This window comes from Thermobia domestica, chromosome 9 (genome assembly GCF_964235325.1).
Source record: "Thermobia domestica chromosome 9, izTheDome1.hap1.1, whole genome shotgun sequence".
Classification (NCBI taxonomy): Eukaryota; Metazoa; Arthropoda; class Insecta; order Zygentoma; family Lepismatidae; genus Thermobia; species Thermobia domestica.
In genome coordinates, this window is record NC_137462.1 from 237,718,800 (window position 1) to 237,738,558 (window position 19,759).

The 19,759-nt window shown below is 36.7% G+C and overlaps 1 protein-coding gene across 1 annotated transcript in view; it reads right to left on the reverse strand.

Annotated features, from left to right (window-relative positions):
• Positions 1-19,006, reverse strand: part of LOC145694238 (uncharacterized) — a 45,508-nt gene extending 26,502 nt beyond the window's left edge. The window contains exon 1 of the mRNA XM_081770343.1: positions 18,868-19,006. Coding sequence (XP_081626469.1) covers positions 18,868-18,888 — 21 coding nt within the window. The 5' untranslated portion in view covers positions 18,889-19,006. The remainder of the gene's footprint in view (positions 1-18,867) is intronic.
• Positions 19,007-19,759: the final 753 nt, after the last annotated feature.

Here is a 19,759-nt window from a genome sequence, read left to right on the forward strand (position 1 = left end):
ACATCATAATAAATTTAAATATACTTCTTCCTGAAAAATCACAATTATCCTTTTTATTTACATTTCATTTCAGTTTCAATATTTGTCAAGTATTTCATAACAAACACACTTATAAATGTGGAGTAAAGTGGGGGAATGGTGATCGGTGGGGCAATTTCGATCATTGAATTACTCAACAGTGACATGACCTGGTAACCCGACTATGTTCACGCCTCTAGCGGGAGTCAAGTACTCATAAAGAGGAAGAAGGACGTTTGTTGTTATTCTGTGCAAGTAATTTCTACATTTGTGTTTTCTTGCTTTTCCTTGTAAATATTGGTCTGGTTATTTTGAATAGTAAGTATTTGTTATTTTTCTATGCCTCAAAAGCCCTACAATATTCCATAATATGTTTATTTTAGCAAATTAACACTGCATATTTCACTCTGTGTATTTGAATGATTATCCTGCATGGCTTTGTTTAATATAAGATGGCGAGTCGGGGTAAATTCGATCAGAGGTGATCGGACCTGTACTTAAGTGAACAGAATTGCCCCGATGTGTAATAATGAACCTACGATATATAGAATATTTTTAATTAGGGTACGGAGTGATAGTAGTACGTAGTTTCTACTACATATATAAGCCCTATTCTTCTCAATAGCTTGGAGGAAATTTTATGGGAAGAAAAATTTAAATAATAGAAAAATCAAGTTTACAGACAACCAGATTGCAACCCGAAACAGAAAAATGCCTAATTAAGGACTCAGGAATATACAAATAGACATAAAATTGGATTTATCTCTGCAATGAGGTATTGATTAAACACAGTGTCATGAAATAGTTTTATTTGGAGTTTCTATAGCAACAGTGTCAATTTTGAGAGACTCAGGTCCAATTGAGACCACCCCTTCTATTTGCCTGCTACCATTAACATGAACGTTTATTTTTAAGGTCAATAATTTTATATAGTATGCTGTTACATAGTATGGTTTGAGCACTTTTTAATCGGTAATTGAAACAGATATATTGGTAGGTGTAGAATGACTGAGCAAAACGCTTGCAATGTCCATATAATATCTGGTCGGGGGCCCCTCTGGCCTTAAGGAACACAGCGAGATGGATGAAACTGAGTTTTGCCCACTGTTGACAAAGAAGATCTACCTGAAACTCAGAACCATTCACGCCGAACTGATTGTTCCCAACAAGATAGTTCTGTGGGTTCTTCCAAACAAGGTAATCATACTACACCCACTCATGAAATCAATGACAACGAAACAACGAGTAATATTGATCCGCAAGCGTCTTGTTCCTTTTATGACATTGTTCCTCTCCCTGTTGTGAACGTAGAACACAACAGTGCTTCCACACGGCAAAGAAAGTCGAAATTGCGTTCCGAAATATTAACAATCATCCCCATAAAAGACGATTGTTGTAACGAAAGAACGTAAAAGGTTCAGAAAATAACGTTGCAATAAATCGAAAAAAATCTGCAGGAAACGTTTAATCTCGAGCTCTTCTGAAGATAATGGTGTCCTTCGACTACATTAATCATGAAATTGAAGTTGAAGATAATCAATGTGACATCTGTGTTTTATTCGGTGATAGAGGGTGAGATCAAGAACTTTGGTATAACTGCAATGCATGCAATAATTGGGTTCATGCGGAATGCAGTGGAAGTGATTACAGTTTGAATTACATTTATGACTTTTGCAAATAGTACGAACACACGAGCAAACTCTTTTCTCATAAAGAAACTTCTGAAATAGCATAAATGTTTATGGTATCTATTTTAAAATTATTTCTATGTTAATTATAATCTTAAAACAATTTGAATTACAAAAACGTGTAAAAGATAACGAACTCTTTACGTTAGGTAGTCATAAAAGTTTATTAATCACAAGATGATACTTTGTTTCGCGTTGTGTTTTGTTCATTTTGTGTGTGTGTGTGTGTGTGTGTGTGTGTGTGTGTACTTACTAAAAGGCGATAGGAACTTCCCCCAAATCGGGGAAAGTCCGATCAAACGCAACCTCCGAAAACAAACGATATTGTACCTTTCTCTTACTTGTGAGCTACAATACGGAAGCAGTAGTTTGTAGCAAAAGGTTTGATAAATATATTTTTACATTAATTACTACTCTACAACTAGTAGTTTTTCTCCTCACACATTATCACTTAAGTGATCGCCATTCCCCCACTTTACTCTAACGATGATCAGAAATATGTCCAACAGAATAATAATGTAGATTTTTTCTAAAATCTTAAATCAAATAGAAAATGCCAGCAGGCATTTCCAACCATTACAATATAATAGGCTTAATTAAAGACAGTACCAATACAACAGACCTCTGTACTAAATATGAGAAGATAGCAAATTCATTAAATGCTCTATAATTAGCAATGCGTTTTCATTAAAATGTTCATTTTCCAGTGACTACAGGACTAGCAGAAATTTTTCAATAATAAATAAATACTAATAATTGCAATATATAAATTTAAAATATTTGAAAATCCGAATTCAAGGTCTTATCGGTTTGACAAGGTTCTCGACCCCAACAGTTGAAGAAACTGTTTTCTGATCTCAGTCTGTCTCTACCGCTTATTTGATTATCCTTTTGCAAATATAGAGGCCAAAGTGCTACGTTTTATTTTAATTTCTGACATTTATTTAGAAGTTTCTAATTCTACTGTAATTAACGCAAAATAAAACATATTATGCCTTCACTTATATAATTATTTGCAACTAAACAGACTAAAGTGATCATATCTACTTGTCAGTACGGTGTTTCTGTCAGGAATGATGAGAAAATTTTTCAGAATTTCCCGCATGAAGTATCTCTATAGGAACCTTAATAAGCTTTCTAGCTTTGTACAAAATAATTGTCAAAAGTTAATAAATTTGAACTGATATATTGAAATATCTTATTTCGCTGGATATTATGTCATGAAAAAAGAAAAAAGAAACATTGTTGAGCTCCCTTCCTATATGGTTAGGGCACACACCTTTCGTGCTGGAGACCAAGGTTCGATTCCCGCTGGAGCTTATGTGGGTCCACTTTTCATATAACTTTGGTGCTAAATGGGAATATAAAGTCCAAATCAACAAGTAATCAATGATAGATTGTAATGCTTTAGTTAAACACTTCTTGATTTATATTTATGAGCCATATATGTTATGGAGCGTGTTGAGTTGATTTTCAATTTAACGTCCCATTCAGCAGCAAAGCTATATAAGACGTGGACCTACTAATTAATGTGGAATCCGAACCACATGAGCACCCACTGAGAATCAAACCCGGGTCTCCCACGCCAAAAGCGCATGCGCTAACCTCGTAGCCACGAAGGAGTTCTTATGGACCGTGTTGTTGGTAGTAGTGCTCTCAACGGGTCGGGTCGGGTTGAAGACTGACCCGACCCGACCCGTGACCCGAATTGACTGACCCGACCCGATGACCCAAGCCGACCTGACTGACCCGAACCGTGATCCGACCTGATTGACATGACCCGACAACCCGACTCGAGCTGACCAGATTGACCCGACCCGACAACCCGACCCGAGCTGACCCGATCCGAGTCGGGTCGAGACACGGGTCGGGTCGGGTCAACCCGAACCGTTTGAGAGCACTATGGTCACGACACTGGGTGAACGCCAAAATGCACTCCCACCACGTGTACCGAAGTCTTACACGTTAACCATTAGCTAGATCAAGCGGAGAATTTGTACTATGTATATGCATCTTAATGAATATTTGGCACTTTTGAGGTTTGGTTATTTCTTTTTATAACTGATACCAATGTCCGACGTGGGAGAATTTTTAGTTCTGTATGACGAAATTTTTCTTCAAGGTCAGTGTTCTCACCTGCTCGGACGGCAGGGAGTCTTCTCGGAAGGCAGTAGCAAGAGTCTCTTGGTGGAGACAAAAGGAAATCTTTTAACTACAATGATAAGGGTTGAGGAAACAGGAGAACACCTGTGATTTTTTCCAACCCTTCAACTTTCATTCCAAAATAGATTCTTATGATTCCGGGACCGGTGCCACTTTGATTTTTCTTTCACGGTAATTAAAACGTATTTTACAGTATATAAAGTTGTACGTAAGAAGATACATATGAATTTTGTAATTTAAAATGTAAAAGTACAGTATGATAATTAATTATAATGTACTAATTTTATTTCATCGCTTTCAGCCCAACAAATGAAATTCAAACAATTCGCACCCAGGGTCTTGGTCATCAATACTACGTCTTATTCTTTGTCTTGCAGTCAAGTCTTGGTCCTGCATTTCGTAGTCTTGGTGGTTTTTCATGCTATACAAGAGCCAATAATGCTCGCCTCATCGGTACAAATGAAGACCAAGTGTGATTTTGATTATGGTCTTTCATACTACAGTGAAACCTCTCTAAAGCGGACAGCCGTGGGGAATCAAAAATTGTCCGCTATAGAGAGGTGTCCGTCTTAGAGAGGTTTCGATATTTTCTTACGTAAATTAGTAGATAAGGTGATATGTAATTACAAACTATTGAAGGTAATTTATCAAACCGTTCTATGACTGTGGGCATGTCGATATCTGCGGATTCTCCACAAATCGCTTTGAAAGAAATTTTGTCTAATCCGAAACTTCTCTAACCACTCGTTCGAGACCTTGAAATCTGAAACATTTATTTCTGTTGCTACCTCTAAATTCTTAGCTTTTAGCATCGACTCTAACACAGGATTTTTTTTTCATTCCGCACTCTATAAAAACATTCACTTGCACACCAACTTTGTTCAAAGCAATGAGACACAATTTTCATTGTCATTTTCACACCACAACTTTATTAACTTGTCTAGGTTTTATACGATCTCAGGTGCTTGAGTTTTACCGATACAAAAATTTTCAGCTATCCTTCGCACACCTCAGTATTCTTCGAAAATTCAATCAATTCGATTTTAACATTAGCGCTTCTCATGGCATTTCGAAAGCTCACAACAACTTACACCTTATTGCTTCCGTCTACAAATAGAGGCACTAAGACAATATGCGAATACGTGAACAAAAATTACCAAACATGTGTTCTGCTTGATTTCAGCAAAACAGTAAAATGACGTGTCATCCCAAATGGCAGGCAACTGTCAATCACTTGATTCTAAAACAGGTTGGGTGGGAGTGGAATGCAAGCAAAGGATATGAAGGTGTTGTTAAACAAAGACGCTTCATCTGAGTTTTCTGAACAGCCAGTTGACAAGGAAAAATGTTATTACAATGTTTCCTTGGTGATATATGTATGCATTTCTGAAAATGTACTTTTTCTGTATTTTTCAACTTGTTTCTAGAGAAAGTGTCCGTAATATGGAGGTAAATAATACCTATAAGAGACAGAAAAGACTGTCCGTGTCCGTACTAGAGAGTGTCCGCTTTAGAGAGGTTTGTCAACATGGTTTTTCCTATTACAGTGTTTGGGGATTACAAAATATGTCCGTTATGAGAGGTGTCCGCTTTATAGAGGTGTCCGTTAGTAGAGGTTTCACTGTATACGGAAAGCAAGAAAATACGCTCATCGCTACTTGGTGATCACCAAAACAAGGCCAAGAGGAAGATTACTATGCACTTCGTCTTGCATATCCAATCTTTATCTTGTTCTTGCATTGATGTCCTTGGGCTTGGTGAAATAAAATGAAATATTCAGTTTAAGGTACCTCGATTCTGCACCGAGGCTAAGGGATACGGTGACCATGAGAAATGAATGAAATGGTGGAATGAAGAAAGTGGGAGGAAACAGGAGAACCCCGAAAAAACCCACTACACGGCGTTTCTCCACCACAAAGCCCACTTAGCACAAGCTGGTATCGAACCATGGACACCATGCACCAGAGATTAATTCTCTACCACTGAGCCACCGCGGCCATGCTTGGGCTTGGTCGTCCATATCCAATCTTTCTTTTGGCCTTGCTTAAACAACTTCTAGTTTTGTTCTAAATCAGCGTTTCCCAACCCTTTTCAACTTGCGGCACACTACGGGTGTAACTTGAATTCTCGCGGCACACTCATAGATATTATTATTATTATTATTATTATTATTATTATTATTATTATTATTATTATTATTATTATTATTATTATTATTATTATTATTGTTGTTGTAGTTATTTGTAAATAGACCGTAGTGTTTTTTTTCTGTGATTACTGACCTTGTCACAGTAGTGTTGCCACACTTGGTACAATTGTACCAAATTCAGCCCTTTTTGTCATTCATCGGCCCGTTGGTACCATGCTGGCATTTTCAGCCCTTTTTGTGAAAAAGTTGGTACAATTCTATTCAATTCAGCACCATTTAACATATACTTGTCACATTTTCAAAAGTGTCAGTAAGACTTTTCCTACTTTCACGTTACTCATACCATTATGACTTAAAATTATTAATAATGTGTTGTGATGTCTTTCAGGGAAGGTTCCAGGACTCTGGGTCGCTTTTACATTTTCTACAAATGTCAGTTTACTTATCTTATATTCTCCTTACAGTCTATTGTCCTCCTTCGGTCTTGAAAAAAGCGAGAATAAGGTGGATAATTATACTTTGTTATTTTTTATTAACGTACTGTTTACACACGAACTCGGAGATGATTGATTTGTTCCTCGTTTTATATATTTCTTTCATATATGGCCAGAATGCCGTTTCGGTTTATTTCACTTTGAAATAAAGGCGCGTTTGATTTTCTGAAAATACATACCGAAGATGATAACCTTTTTCCCAGTGGCGGATCTAGCCTGGTGCCCGAGGCCTAGCCCCCCACTTTTTTAGGTGACAAAAAATATTTAAGCTATTACATACTGTATATATTTTTGAAAGTTTATAGTAAACTCATGATATAGGTCTAACTACTTATCATAGCCTGGGTTCTCCTTGGACCCCGTTTTTACCTTCTACCTAGGTAGATCCGCCACTGCGTTTTCCCTTTTAATTTGCGACCTCTGTTGTATTTCCCACATGTGAGAAAAGTTTCATTTATTTCCACGGTTTTTCGAGGCCCTACTTTTTGGATGTCTTTGAAAAGTAATTTTAAAAAAGAGTAGTTTCTTGATTTGTACTCTTGGAAGAGAAGGGGGGGTGTTCTAGAACTGTCTTTTAGTTTCGTGTTATAGAGCCATGTATTACACTGGTATACAATAATAAATTCAGCGCTTTTTGTTCCAATTTGGTACTATTTTTCAGCCCGCTCCAGACTATGGCAATACTGTGTCACAGAGAATAAAGCTCAATCACTGATTTTCCTCCATCGTAAAGTATTATGCTTATTTTCCATTCAAATTCAAAAATAGAAAACTATTCCAATGAAATATAGGACTCAGTCTTTTAAAAATACACTTTCTTTTTCGAAGACTGTATCCAACATTTCACTAAGGAAGATCACTAAATAACGAACGACAAACAAATCTCTTGTACTTTTAAAACAGATGTCGGTAATTTGTATGAGTGTTTCTTTGTCGAAAGGAAATCTCAAGTTACGAAATAACCTTTAACAATAAGGAAGCAACAATAGTCATAACAATGATAATAAATACATTTTTTCAACATTAATAAAATTCTGTTTTCGAAATACAATCTATGTGGTAGTAATGTATGTACAATATAATATCACAATTACCGTATTTTTTTCTTTGCAGAGGTTCATAGTAATGTGAAATTCAAATACACATATTTCCTGTCTTGCAATTTGGTTGCTATATAATTAAGAATTTTGTTTTCATTTCCTCGCGGCACACCGGTTGCGAAACGCTGTTCTAAATCCAGATTCCATATTGTCGTAGATATTAATATTGGTAAAATCAATCTTCCACATTTAAAAATTAAAGTACACGCAAGTACAAAAATAAGCATTTACCATAAAAACACTAGCTGCAAGTGTTCAAAATAGATTTATGTTTTCTATAAAATCAACTGAAAATTGCTATTTTTAATTAGACAGCTAGTGAAAAACAGCAGCTTTCGATTCCAGCCCAGTTTAAGCTCAACCTAAACTCAGTTGACCAAAGTGAACTGACCCGATAACCCGACCCAAGCTGACCCGATTGACCCGACCCGACAACCCGACCCGAATAACCCGACTGACCCGACCGGACAACCCGACCCGACCCGAGTAGCCTGACCCGACAACCTGACCCGAGCTGACCTGTCTGACCCGACCCGACCCGTAACCCGACCCGTTTGAGAGCACTAGTTGGTAGTCAAATACATATTTTAGATTATAATAATACAGATCATGTATCCACGACGGATGCTATTGGGGAATTTTTCCTTAAAAATCCTTCTTCTTCTTTGTATTATTATTATTATTATTATTATTATTATTATTATTATTATTATTATTATTATTATTATTATTATTATTATTATTATTATTATTATTATTTAGACGAGAAAGGTGTTAGTTACGCTTCCTAGGCTGTTACAAGAAAAAAAAATTGTTCGGTTATTTGTATGTAGCTCAAACTCCAAAGGACTTGCAATAACAAGAAACTTGCAATAACGAAGAAAGATCCGAAATCCTGCAGTTCTTACCCATTAAACATTGCTGTGCTTAGTATGCAGTGATAGGCATGAATCATTGTTTTCCACTAACCGCAATCCAGTAATAAGTAAAGTTTACTATAAAGAACATCATAGTTCTGCATATAAAATATTGACGATTGTTACTAGGTGTTTGAAAATATAGCTATATTCTTGAACTATTATTGATCATGTTTCCAGTTAGTGATGTGTTGTTAGAATCTCCAACATCTGAAAATTTAGGCAGAACAGCGCCGTAACTTAGATTTTTTTCTGGGGGGCAAGCATTAATACGCGTATTCGGGCCCCTAGAGAAAGTTGTTTTCCTAATTCTTGGGACCCCCTCTTTCCATCTTTCTCTTGCTCTTTATGGGCCCCACGGAGTCGGTGGGTCCTCGCGCACGCTAAGATCTGTGGGCCGTTAGTTACTCCCTTGGACCCATTCCATACATGAAAATTAATTCCATACATGAAAGTAAGAATATTGACAAACCTCAAATCGAGACGTATAAATATTATTTCTAGGGCCTCTAATAGTAGACATTTTTTACTGAAATGGGCCCACGACTCATTTGTTTTATTTATCTTTTGTGTGCTGTTCTGTTTATGTAATGTAGTGAACCTGTTCGATGCTTCATTTATAATTTCATGTTCTTATCGTATATGCAGTAAGACAATTTTGTCTTAAAGTGGCCTCCCCAAACGGCGGTGTCTTTCCTGGGGTGAAGTTGCCCCTGTGCCTCCCCAAATTACGGCCCTGAGGCAGAACATATGGTATAGCATATAGATGTACATAATTTCAATTTTATGTTAATGGTTCGTACCTTGATCAATAAATCCAGTTTATAATAAAATACACATCCTTCTTAATTCATTGGACTACCGAGAACTTGATATGACAGCGATTTTTAAAAGTGAGAAACCTAAAACTGAAACTAAGTAAGCAGAGTGACTTATAATGACTGAATCTAATATTGCACATGGCCAGCCTAGAGAAGGCGGCCAATTGTTATGCGAAATTGTTGCCTATTCAAGGCATGTCACCTCGATAATGATGCATGTGTGAGGGTAATGAACGGAGGAGAACCATGCACAATGTCAATCGGACAGTTGACTGCACAATATCTATACATTACAGGATGACAGACACATTAGCTGCATGATCGTGTCAGAACATACAGCGTCATCTTTAGTGTAAACTCGAGATTGAAGCATCAGACGTGAGTGAAATTGTCTGTGTTAACGGTTCGACTGCGTCTGCTCAAGACTGAACTGCTGGTGTGCAAGCCTTCGAATTTTCATTAATCCAGAACTATGAACACTTTAGGCTAAAAGGGCAGAGCTAATATTTTCGGACAAATTCCGCTTGAAGCCACCCTATAGTGGGGTTGCATTCACGTTAGATACTATTGTCCTGCTCTGGACACAATCTACCAGTGTGCATTGTAGAGTGTCATAACGAACGAACAGTGGGTGTGAACGCAGGGACGCTATTGGTGCAACACGCTATTTCGGCTGTTATGTATTTGGTTGAACCTAACAGTGACCGTTCAATGTGAGTCCATGATCATACAACTGATTTAGACAGCTCTGGATTCTATATTTCAGCAAGACAATGTGCACACGCAAATATCATGAAACGTAAAGAAAAGACCTTCTTCGATGAAGACAGGTACAACTGCTTTAGTGGCATGCACTATCACTTGAAATATTGTTCGTGGAACAAATGTGGTATATGGTTTTTCGGTACCTTGTTCGTAACGATCTTCCAGCAGGAAGTGTCGATTTCTCATGGACTTATATGAAGGCTCCATGGTAGGCGACTTGGTACAGATTGACGACATGTCCACACAGAAATGTAAATTTTACTGTTAAATGAGTTATTGTACATGAAAGACTTAAGTATAAAATACTAATTTCCACCAGATATCAATTTTCTTAACAGAATGTAGAAGAGTTGGGTTTTATTCTTACAGCATTAAGTTTATATGCGTGAAACGATTCCTATTACTGTAGAAAGTCGTATTACTGCTTGTATATGTAAACACTCATCTTAATGTTTGAAACAATAAGATTGCGTGTGAATCAGGAAAATTATTTTCGTTTGTTTGATACACATTGAAATACATAGAAACATACTAAGATAAGAATAATTACAAAATGAAATCAAGATCGAACTCCAGGCAAACAGCAAATCAAATCTCGTTATTATAACAGTGATCCACAATACATAATGTGATAATTATGTATTTCTGTAGGCACCGTCGAAAAAGGGATGTTTTCTGAAGAGAAAGAAGATATGTAAATTGTCGTAGTATGTGACAATAACTAATTTGAATGAGAAGTTTTCAAATGTTAAAGAAAATTGAAACCACAATTTGACTTACCAAATATTGAAAAGCAAAGTATTTGAGCCAGTAAGGAATAAAGAACCAGACTTTTTTCCATCTTTAAGAGCAAATATGTTGTAACATATTGCACGGAAACAAGACTATTCAAACAGCAGGCAAGATGTGAAATAGGTATCGAAAACATGGATTTGCATAGGAGAAAGAAATCTATTGTAACGGATTGGGGTGGTTTTGTGGAAATCGAGAAAACAAAAAGGAGAAAGACGAAAATAATCAAAATATGTAAAAGAGAATTGAATATCAGAGCAAAATCTTTGTTCTCAACAAGCAAGTTAGCAATTCTCAAGGAGTTAGCCTTGCTGTATAAAATATTGAAAGGTTATTGGTTACAAAAGGCTCTGTCCGGAGTCTTTGGGGCACGGTACCCTCACCAACGCCTTTTCTTGCTCATAATTAAAGATCACATACTTCTGTGGTTCATTTGAGATAAGGTAATAGAAAGTTTTCTCTCCATCACGCTCACGCACACACTACAATAAACCTGCATTCTGTTGTTCCTCTTTCCACCATTAACTCCGCACACGAAGGTATAGAATGTATCTAAATATGTCTAAAGAATTGATTAAAACTTCCATAATAGCCTTACATATTTTAAAAGACTTTATTTACATCAATGTGTATTAGCGAGATAGGAGCCATCTTTTAGTATAATTGTAAATTTAATTGAATATTTGTTATTCATTTGGAAGTTGGTGACTAGCTAATGGTGGAATATCCAACGATGAGAGAGTTGGGAATTGAAAATGTTCTGTAAATCAAAGATAGCTTCTGTGGGTAGTATCAAAGCATCAACATAATAAGAGATAAAACTGAAATGATTAGCAAAAGCAATGCAGAAGAAACGTCTTGTGTAATCCCCTAACAAATAGACATTTTCACACTAAACTTTTTGCTTTCACTTTCACCTACAAGATATTATGAATTCTTACTTTGCTAAAGACGAAAAATTCACTCCATATTTTTCACATATCAATATTCTATATAGCCTATTCGATTACCATATATTCAATACTCTATATATTAGATTTTGCAGTCATAAAAGACTACTTTCACAAAAGCATAACCACGACATAATTGGTTTGTCTCTCAACATCTCTGACTCTTAAATAAAAGAACCATTGGAGTTAAATTTGTGTCGATTGAATTCTTAATTTTAAAAAAATCAAATTAAAAATACGACAAAAATTAACTCTTTAATACATAAGTGATGATCAACATTTTCTTAAAATATAAAAAGTTAAATATACAAGTGTCCAATATACAATGCAACCCGGAGTTTGGGATAGTAGAACTTTTGAACCTGAAGTGATACACGAATAATGGTTACACCAAAATGAAGCCTTGTTCATACATATATTTTTTAAATTAGGAAGCAACGATTGAAGTACACTAAGAACCACACAGTGTTGCCAGATGTAACTGAAGATGTAAATCATTTTTTTTTTTTTTTTTTGCATTTTTTTGTAAATTGACTCATAACTCATACGTATGGATGTTCTGTCATTAATTTTCAGTTTGTTTAGTTGTAGTAGCTTGGAAACTATGGAGCAGAAAAAAGATTTTTTTTTTATTTCCACCGATAACTAATCGGATGAGGCCTGTGTAAGAGGTAACTAGGGAAATCGAAGTTTTCATAAATTAACACTCTCAATTGGCAACTTTGCTGATGTTTCAGTGCATCAAAAGGTGTGTTAAGGATCTGTCTACATTATGCAATCCCTGAAAACAATGAAAAACAAACTGTAAAATTATCATGATAAAACGTTTACTTACATGCACCCGGCAACACTGCTACTATCAGAAATGAGTTACCAGCTCTACAGCGGATGCTGTGAGTGTCATCTGTTTTGATTCAAACACTAGTTCACACGTTTCACCAGGTTGGCAGTAACTTTACGAAGATTAGAAGTGTTAGTGTTCTCAATAGCACTGCGAATGTTCGTGTCCAGGTCTTGAATAGTTCGAGAATTGTTCTTGTATACCTCTTGCTTTGAATCAGAGCCCTGCACGGACCGGGCGCTCCCGGTTTGGCTCGGCCCTGCCCTGCCCGTTTCAAGTAATATGAAACTGGACCGGACCCTAACCGGGCCGGACACAAATGCTATAGGGCCGAACGGGCACATGTATTTCCGGGCCAAGCCGGCTCGGCCCGGACACTCTGAAAGAAGGATCGGAAAGTAATGTTGTCGTCTTTTTTTTTTTTTTTTTTAAGTCCTCCACTAACCCTGCCTTTGCCGTGTTCGTACGGTCACCCTATGTTAATCGTAATGTGTTTGGGAAACTGACTCTTTATTCAATACTGCAAAGTACTGTAATACTACTACTATTACTATTCCTACTAGTACTACTACTACTTCTAGTATTACTATTACGACTTCGTGTCAGAGTTGAAATGTCTGGCAATACTGAATTTACCTTCTAAGTACAGAAGAAAACGGAGAAATACTAGTTATTATGGCCGGGCTGCGTAGAATGTGAACTGATCTACGAGGGACAACGGTAGCTCAGTAGGAAAACCATTCACATCTGGTGCTAGAGGTCGTCGGATCAATCCCTGCTCGTGCTATGTGAGCTTTGTGGTGAACAAACACCGTGTGCGTGGGAGTTTTCTGGGTGGTCCCGTTTCCTCCCACTGTTTTCATTCCACCAATTCATCCCGTCATCATCGATATGGCCTGAGCCGTAGTTACCTAAAGAATATATGATAAAATCAAGTACTTGACCTACTAAGTAGAATTTGGTACGCTACCATAAGACCACGGAGGCCAAAACCGTGAACTGGCGTGCTCATAAGATCAATGCAGTTTGTAGTAATGTTCAATTAGCAAGGCAAATACCAAATGGTGTTACATGTTCCTGTATTGTTAATAGTGTGATTCTACAAATATAACAAAATATAATGATGAAATAAATTACTAAGACGCCAGGGTCGATTAGGTGTTTCTGGAACGGTGGCTCAGTGGTTGAGCGTTCACTTCTGGTGGATGGGGTCCCTGGTTCGATCCCAGCTCTCGCCAAATGAACTTTGTGGTGGACAAACACCGTGTGGGGGTGTTCTCGGCGTTCTCCCGTTTCCTCCTACTTTATTCATTCCACCATTTCATTTATTTTTCATTATCACCATCTCCTTCAGCCTAGCCGGCATATCTGTGGGACGTAAAACTCAAAGATGTCGTTTGCATTCTTTTGTTTTCGTATTACTAGTAATAGCAGTAGTGAGTGGTATTCGCTGTCGTATTAGAATAGTAATGAGTAGAAGTAGTAGTGGTAATAGTAATAGTAGTAACAGTGGCAGCAATAGTGGAATTAGCACTAGCATTCGTAATCGTAATAGTAATGGTAGTATTAGCAGTAGTAGTTGTAGTATTAGTATCACATACGGTGTAGCAGTTTTACATATCTTCTCTGTTACTCGTAATGCACTAATGAGTGTAGTATAAGACTTTTACGTCCATGAGCTCTATTATTGTATATCAAACATGGCTGGGCAGAGCAAGCACAGATAACAAATGGACAGACAGAATAGGGATATAGAAAACAAACCTTGGGTACTTTTCACACGATTTTCCCATTCGAGAAGGACAAATAGACATTGCAATATTATGACGACACAATTCTCACTTTAAATTGCATGTTGAAGGATTGACTTGACTTATCAACTTGGTTGTTTTCAGGCCGGTTACTCCCGCCCCGTTTAGAGCCCGGCTTGTTTGTGCCCGCCAGTTTAGGGTTCGGCCCGTTCTCTGCCCGGCTCGAGATTCGGGCCGGGCCTGGTCGGATCGAGCCGGGCACAGAATACAGATCCATCCGGATTGGGCCGGGCTGTCTTCGGGCCTGGGTTTACAGGGTTTTGCTTTAAATATCCCCATAGAAATGAATAGCAGTGTTGCCGGGTGCATGTAAGTAAAAATTTTATCATGATAATTTCAAAGTTTGTTTTTCATTGTTTTTAGGAATTCCATAAGGTAGACAGATCCTTAACAAACCTTTTGATGCACTGAAACATCAGCAGGGTTTCCAATTTAGAGTGTTAATTTATGAAAACTACGATTTCCCTAGTTACCTCTTACACAAGCCTCATACGATTAGTTATCGGTGGAAATGAAAAATTCTTTTTTCTGCTCCATAGTTTCCAAGCTACTACAACTAAACAAACTGAAAATTAATGACAGAACATCCATACGGATGAGTTATGAGTCAATTTACATGTTTTGTAAAAAAAAAAATAAATAAATAAATAATAATTTACACCTTCGGTTACATCTGGCAGCATTGTGTGGTTCCTAGTGTACTTCAATCGTTGCTTTCTAATTTAAAAATATATGCATGAACAAGGCTTCATTTTGGTATAACCATTATTTGTGTATCGCTTCAGGTTCAAAAGTACTACTTTCCCAAACTCCAGATTGCATTGTATATTGGACACCCTGTAGTTGTTGTTGGTAGCGGTTATTGATAGTGACTGAAAACAGAAGCGACGAAAGAGTGGAAATTTAATTTTTTCAAGATACTGTATCTTAAAACTTTTTCCCTTCCTGACATGATCAGCGACCTTTTCCCCTCTTTGTAGTCGCAAAGTGATGGGGAGTAGGATAATTTGTTTTCATTACCTATTAGTTTACGTGGAATAGACTTAGTCTCGTAATACTTTATTTTAACATCTACTAAATGGTTGTAGTATGACTGCAAAGTGTTAAGTAAAATGAATTTTATTACGACAAAAGGAATTATCTTGTTTATCCGTACTAGAAATCTACTCAAGGCTAAGAGTTAGAAATTTATGTGTGGCAAAAGAATAAGCATTATTCTGGAAATACATAATGACTTTTAACTTTAAAATATTGTACGTTTGTACTATTTTCTTCGTGATGATACTTCATAATCTGCATGGATGTTTGGTGTTGAAATATCCCCTGATCTGGGTTGTTTGATTCCCTGATGCGATTATAGAGGCTCTGATTGCAGCTCGTGAAGGATCCATGCCATGTTGATTTATTAAGGATAGAGGTGTTGTTCAGTACTGCGTTAGGGTTAGGGTTAGGTATTAGATTTCTAGACTTTCGGCATTTATAGACATGTTAACTCGTCATGCATGTCGTACCTCGGGGATTACACTAACCGAGGAAAGGAAAGGAAGAGTGGATTGAGGAGGGTAGGAACCATCGCGGCACTTGCCTGGTGTGAATGAAGAAAGCCCAGGAAAACCTCACTCATAATAGCTGGGCTGAAAAAGCTGTTGTCTACCGAGTGTCCCCACCGAGAATCGAACCCGAGACCGTTCACGCCAAAGATGAGAGCGTTAGCAATTACGCTACGCGGGTCCACATGTACAGTACTGCAATTGTAAATATGTTTCATAGTAGCTTTGGAAAATTCAAGATTACTAATAAAACTCCAACTGACCAAAGCAGTATATATATATATATATATATATATATATATATATATATATATATATATATATATATATATATATATATTAAGATTGTTACAGATCTGAGGAAGGCTATGTTATAGCCTGTAACTGTAACCAGTGATGTGCCGTAAACTATAATTTTACGTCTACGCGATTGTCTACTGTAATCTATACGTAATCTACATTACACCTTTTCCCGTGTAGACTACGTAGACAACCACTATCAAATGTAAGGAAGAATTTCGTTGCTCGTTTGTTCATATTTCCTCATTCAGTTGTTTTGCTTCGGTGCAGGAAAGATTAGGGAAACGACTAACATATAAAAAATAGAGGGAATTATCTAATCTGTATGTTTACTCTGCTCTGCACATACCACTTCCTTAGATTTTCCACTTCGAGCACTGCTTTTATAATGAAATTTACAAAACTAATTCTCACCTGTGGGCTTTCAGTCTTGAAGCTGCTGTATTTGCCATTTTTTTCTTGCATATTTTACAAAATGCTTATTTTTCATTTTCCTTCATCAAGACGAAACTAAGTATTCCAAAGTCACTATTCGCTGGTCTAGGCATTTTATTTTGTACGCAATTTCGCAAGGTAACGACAAAATAAAGCTCCTTTATTGTCCACCATGCCATATTAAATTACGTGTTGTTGACATATTCTTCATAGTCTACGTTGTTTACATTGTCTACGCATAGTTGACACGTAAACGTAAACTATCGTTTTTTACGCGTAGATGCACATCTCTGACTGTAATACAAATATATAATTTTAAAATATATATACTGCTTTGATCAGTTGAAGTTTTATTATGTAAATATTTTTCCATAGCGATGTAGTGAATCTGTTGTCTAAATTTTGTTCCACTCATAGTTGTCCCTTTTGGTATTGCAATTTTCACACACAGCAGTGTGAATACCAAGGTTGCGACATGTAATCATTTTTGCACATTTCGTTATGTAATTCAAATTTTGGAAATGTCAAGTTTTTGTTGATCTTGTCATGAGCAACTTCATTGTTCGGCTGTTGCTGTCATCCCTTCAATTGTTTCTACCCAAGAAACGTTAAAGTCTAGGACAAAGAGAAAATAAATAGTGTTAATCCCCCCAAACAGTCGTGTCTTGAAACAAGAATCGTAGCCCAGGACGAGTTCTCATGAAACACGAAGGTTAAATTAAGATCTTTGTCCATTGTTTTCATGTTGTTATACTTCGAAATACGAGTTTACGAAATACGTATATTTAGGGATTAAGTAAAGAAACTCAAATCTCTTACATGAAGTCAAGAGGGATATAAGCTGAATAGCTGTGTGATTTTAAGTATAGTGTGAGTGTGGTGGGGATATCGCAAGCCCTATCGTCATTATTGCTTTATTGCTTTTCAGCAAATTTACCCTTGATTAAAGCATCTATCCAACTGCGTCATGGCACTAGGAGATCACAAAATAAATCAATGTGTCGTTCATAAAACAACTACAGTCCTGCAACCACGAACGTCCTGCATTCTCATTAGACGCTTTGTGACTGGAAATTCCTCTGCTCTAAATTGGACATTCCATCTTAGATACTTTGCACGTTAAAACTATGTCAATCGCTTGTTTGTTTAAAACTCAATGTCCCTTGTCAACACACGAGCAATGTCAAACGCAGAACTGTAATGTAATATGGAATCTCAACCACATGCAATATTATACTGATGATGGAATCCGAGTTTCTCAATCTAACCATTAAGCTAGCGGAGAATTTAAAGTTATCGGAATCTGAATATGAAACTTTTCGTTCAGAGACAGCTTTTAAACTTCCACTTGTAAAAAATAGAACAATAAATTTCAATAGAATAAAAGCTAATAAAAGTATCAATAGGAATGGAGAAAGAAGCCTTTAGAAGGAAGAAAATACTATTTTGTGGGACCTTGAATAAAGAGTTGAAAGAAAGACTCATAAAACGCTTTGTGTTGAGATTGTACTGTATAAGTCAGAAACATGGACATTAAACAAAAGTGATGAAAAACGACTGAAAGCTTTTGAAATGTGGGTGTGGAGAAGAATGGAGAGAATTAGCTTGGTCGAGGGGAAAACGAATGAGAGAGTGTTAGAAATGGTGGGGAAAAAGAACAATTTTAAATGTTATTAAGAAGAGGAAAAGAAACTTGTTGGGACATTGGCTTAGAAGGAATTTTATCATTAGGGGCATTCTAGAGAGTATGGTGGAAGGAAAGAGAGGGAGGGGCTGAAGAACACTAATTAATGGACGATATCTGAACAGAAAAACCGTACGTGAAGGCGAAGAAGTTAGCAGAAGACCGTGGGGCATGGAAGCTTCTCAGTTGCAGCACGTGACCTGCCAGTAATGGCAGAATATTTATGATAATGATGAGTATTAATTAGAATTAAACCTATCCAACACAAATTTAGCTAACAATATCTCATTCACTAATTATTTCTATAAATAATCACTATTTATAATATTCCATGCATAATTTCTATATACATACTTATATGAAATCTAAAAATAAATATTGATATTTACCTGGACAGTAATCCAATTCATGATGCGTCAAAGTGTTTGGTAAGATACCAAATAGCAAGTAGTCTCGTTTTGACCTCGATCTTCCGGCAGCGATTTTTGTTCAAGTCATGATGCTGCTTAGCATCTGTGTGTATAACCCATGTACTTCCTACCCAGTACCTTTCCTCTTACGAACATCAAGTTCCAAAGGTAAAAGCTAACATCGTGCTTTCCGATTGGTCGTAGAAGGGGAAGGGGAAAAAAGGAACAAAGCGGAAAGCACTCGTTAACAAAGAGACTGAATGATTTTTTTTCGCAATAAAAATACTATGAAAGTTTGGAGACGTATTTGTTGTTGTTGTTGTTATTAGATTCATTTTCACTTTCTTATGAGCGAAAACTCTTCAATAACCCTCCAGCGATTACAGTCATGTCAAATTACTTCACAAATAATTCATCCAGTGCAAATGTCAGCTCCTAATTAAGACTTGCGTGTTGATTTCTCTGTTTTCACGGAAAGTAAGAGTTTACAAATGCAGAATAGTGAAGTCCAATCAGCATTTCGGTATAGTAAACATCAAATTTGTTTCATTATATCTACCATGAGTTAAGTTTAAGAACAACGCACTACAAAAAGTGAATATTATATAAATCATTTGTTTAGAAAAGAGATTAAGTTACCGAGTCAGAGAAAGTGGATTATTCTGTATTTTTTTATAGTCTAAGTAGTGTGTACAAATGTAAGTAATTTTCATGTATACCGAACGTAAAATAGGACTTACTTCTAATGATTCCATACATCGCGGTAGTGTAGTCGGTAATCCATCTACCTGACGATAGAGCTGTTACGGTGGAGATGGGGAACTTGTCTCGTTTTACCGTTGTGCCAATGAGGCTTTGATATTTATGTTCA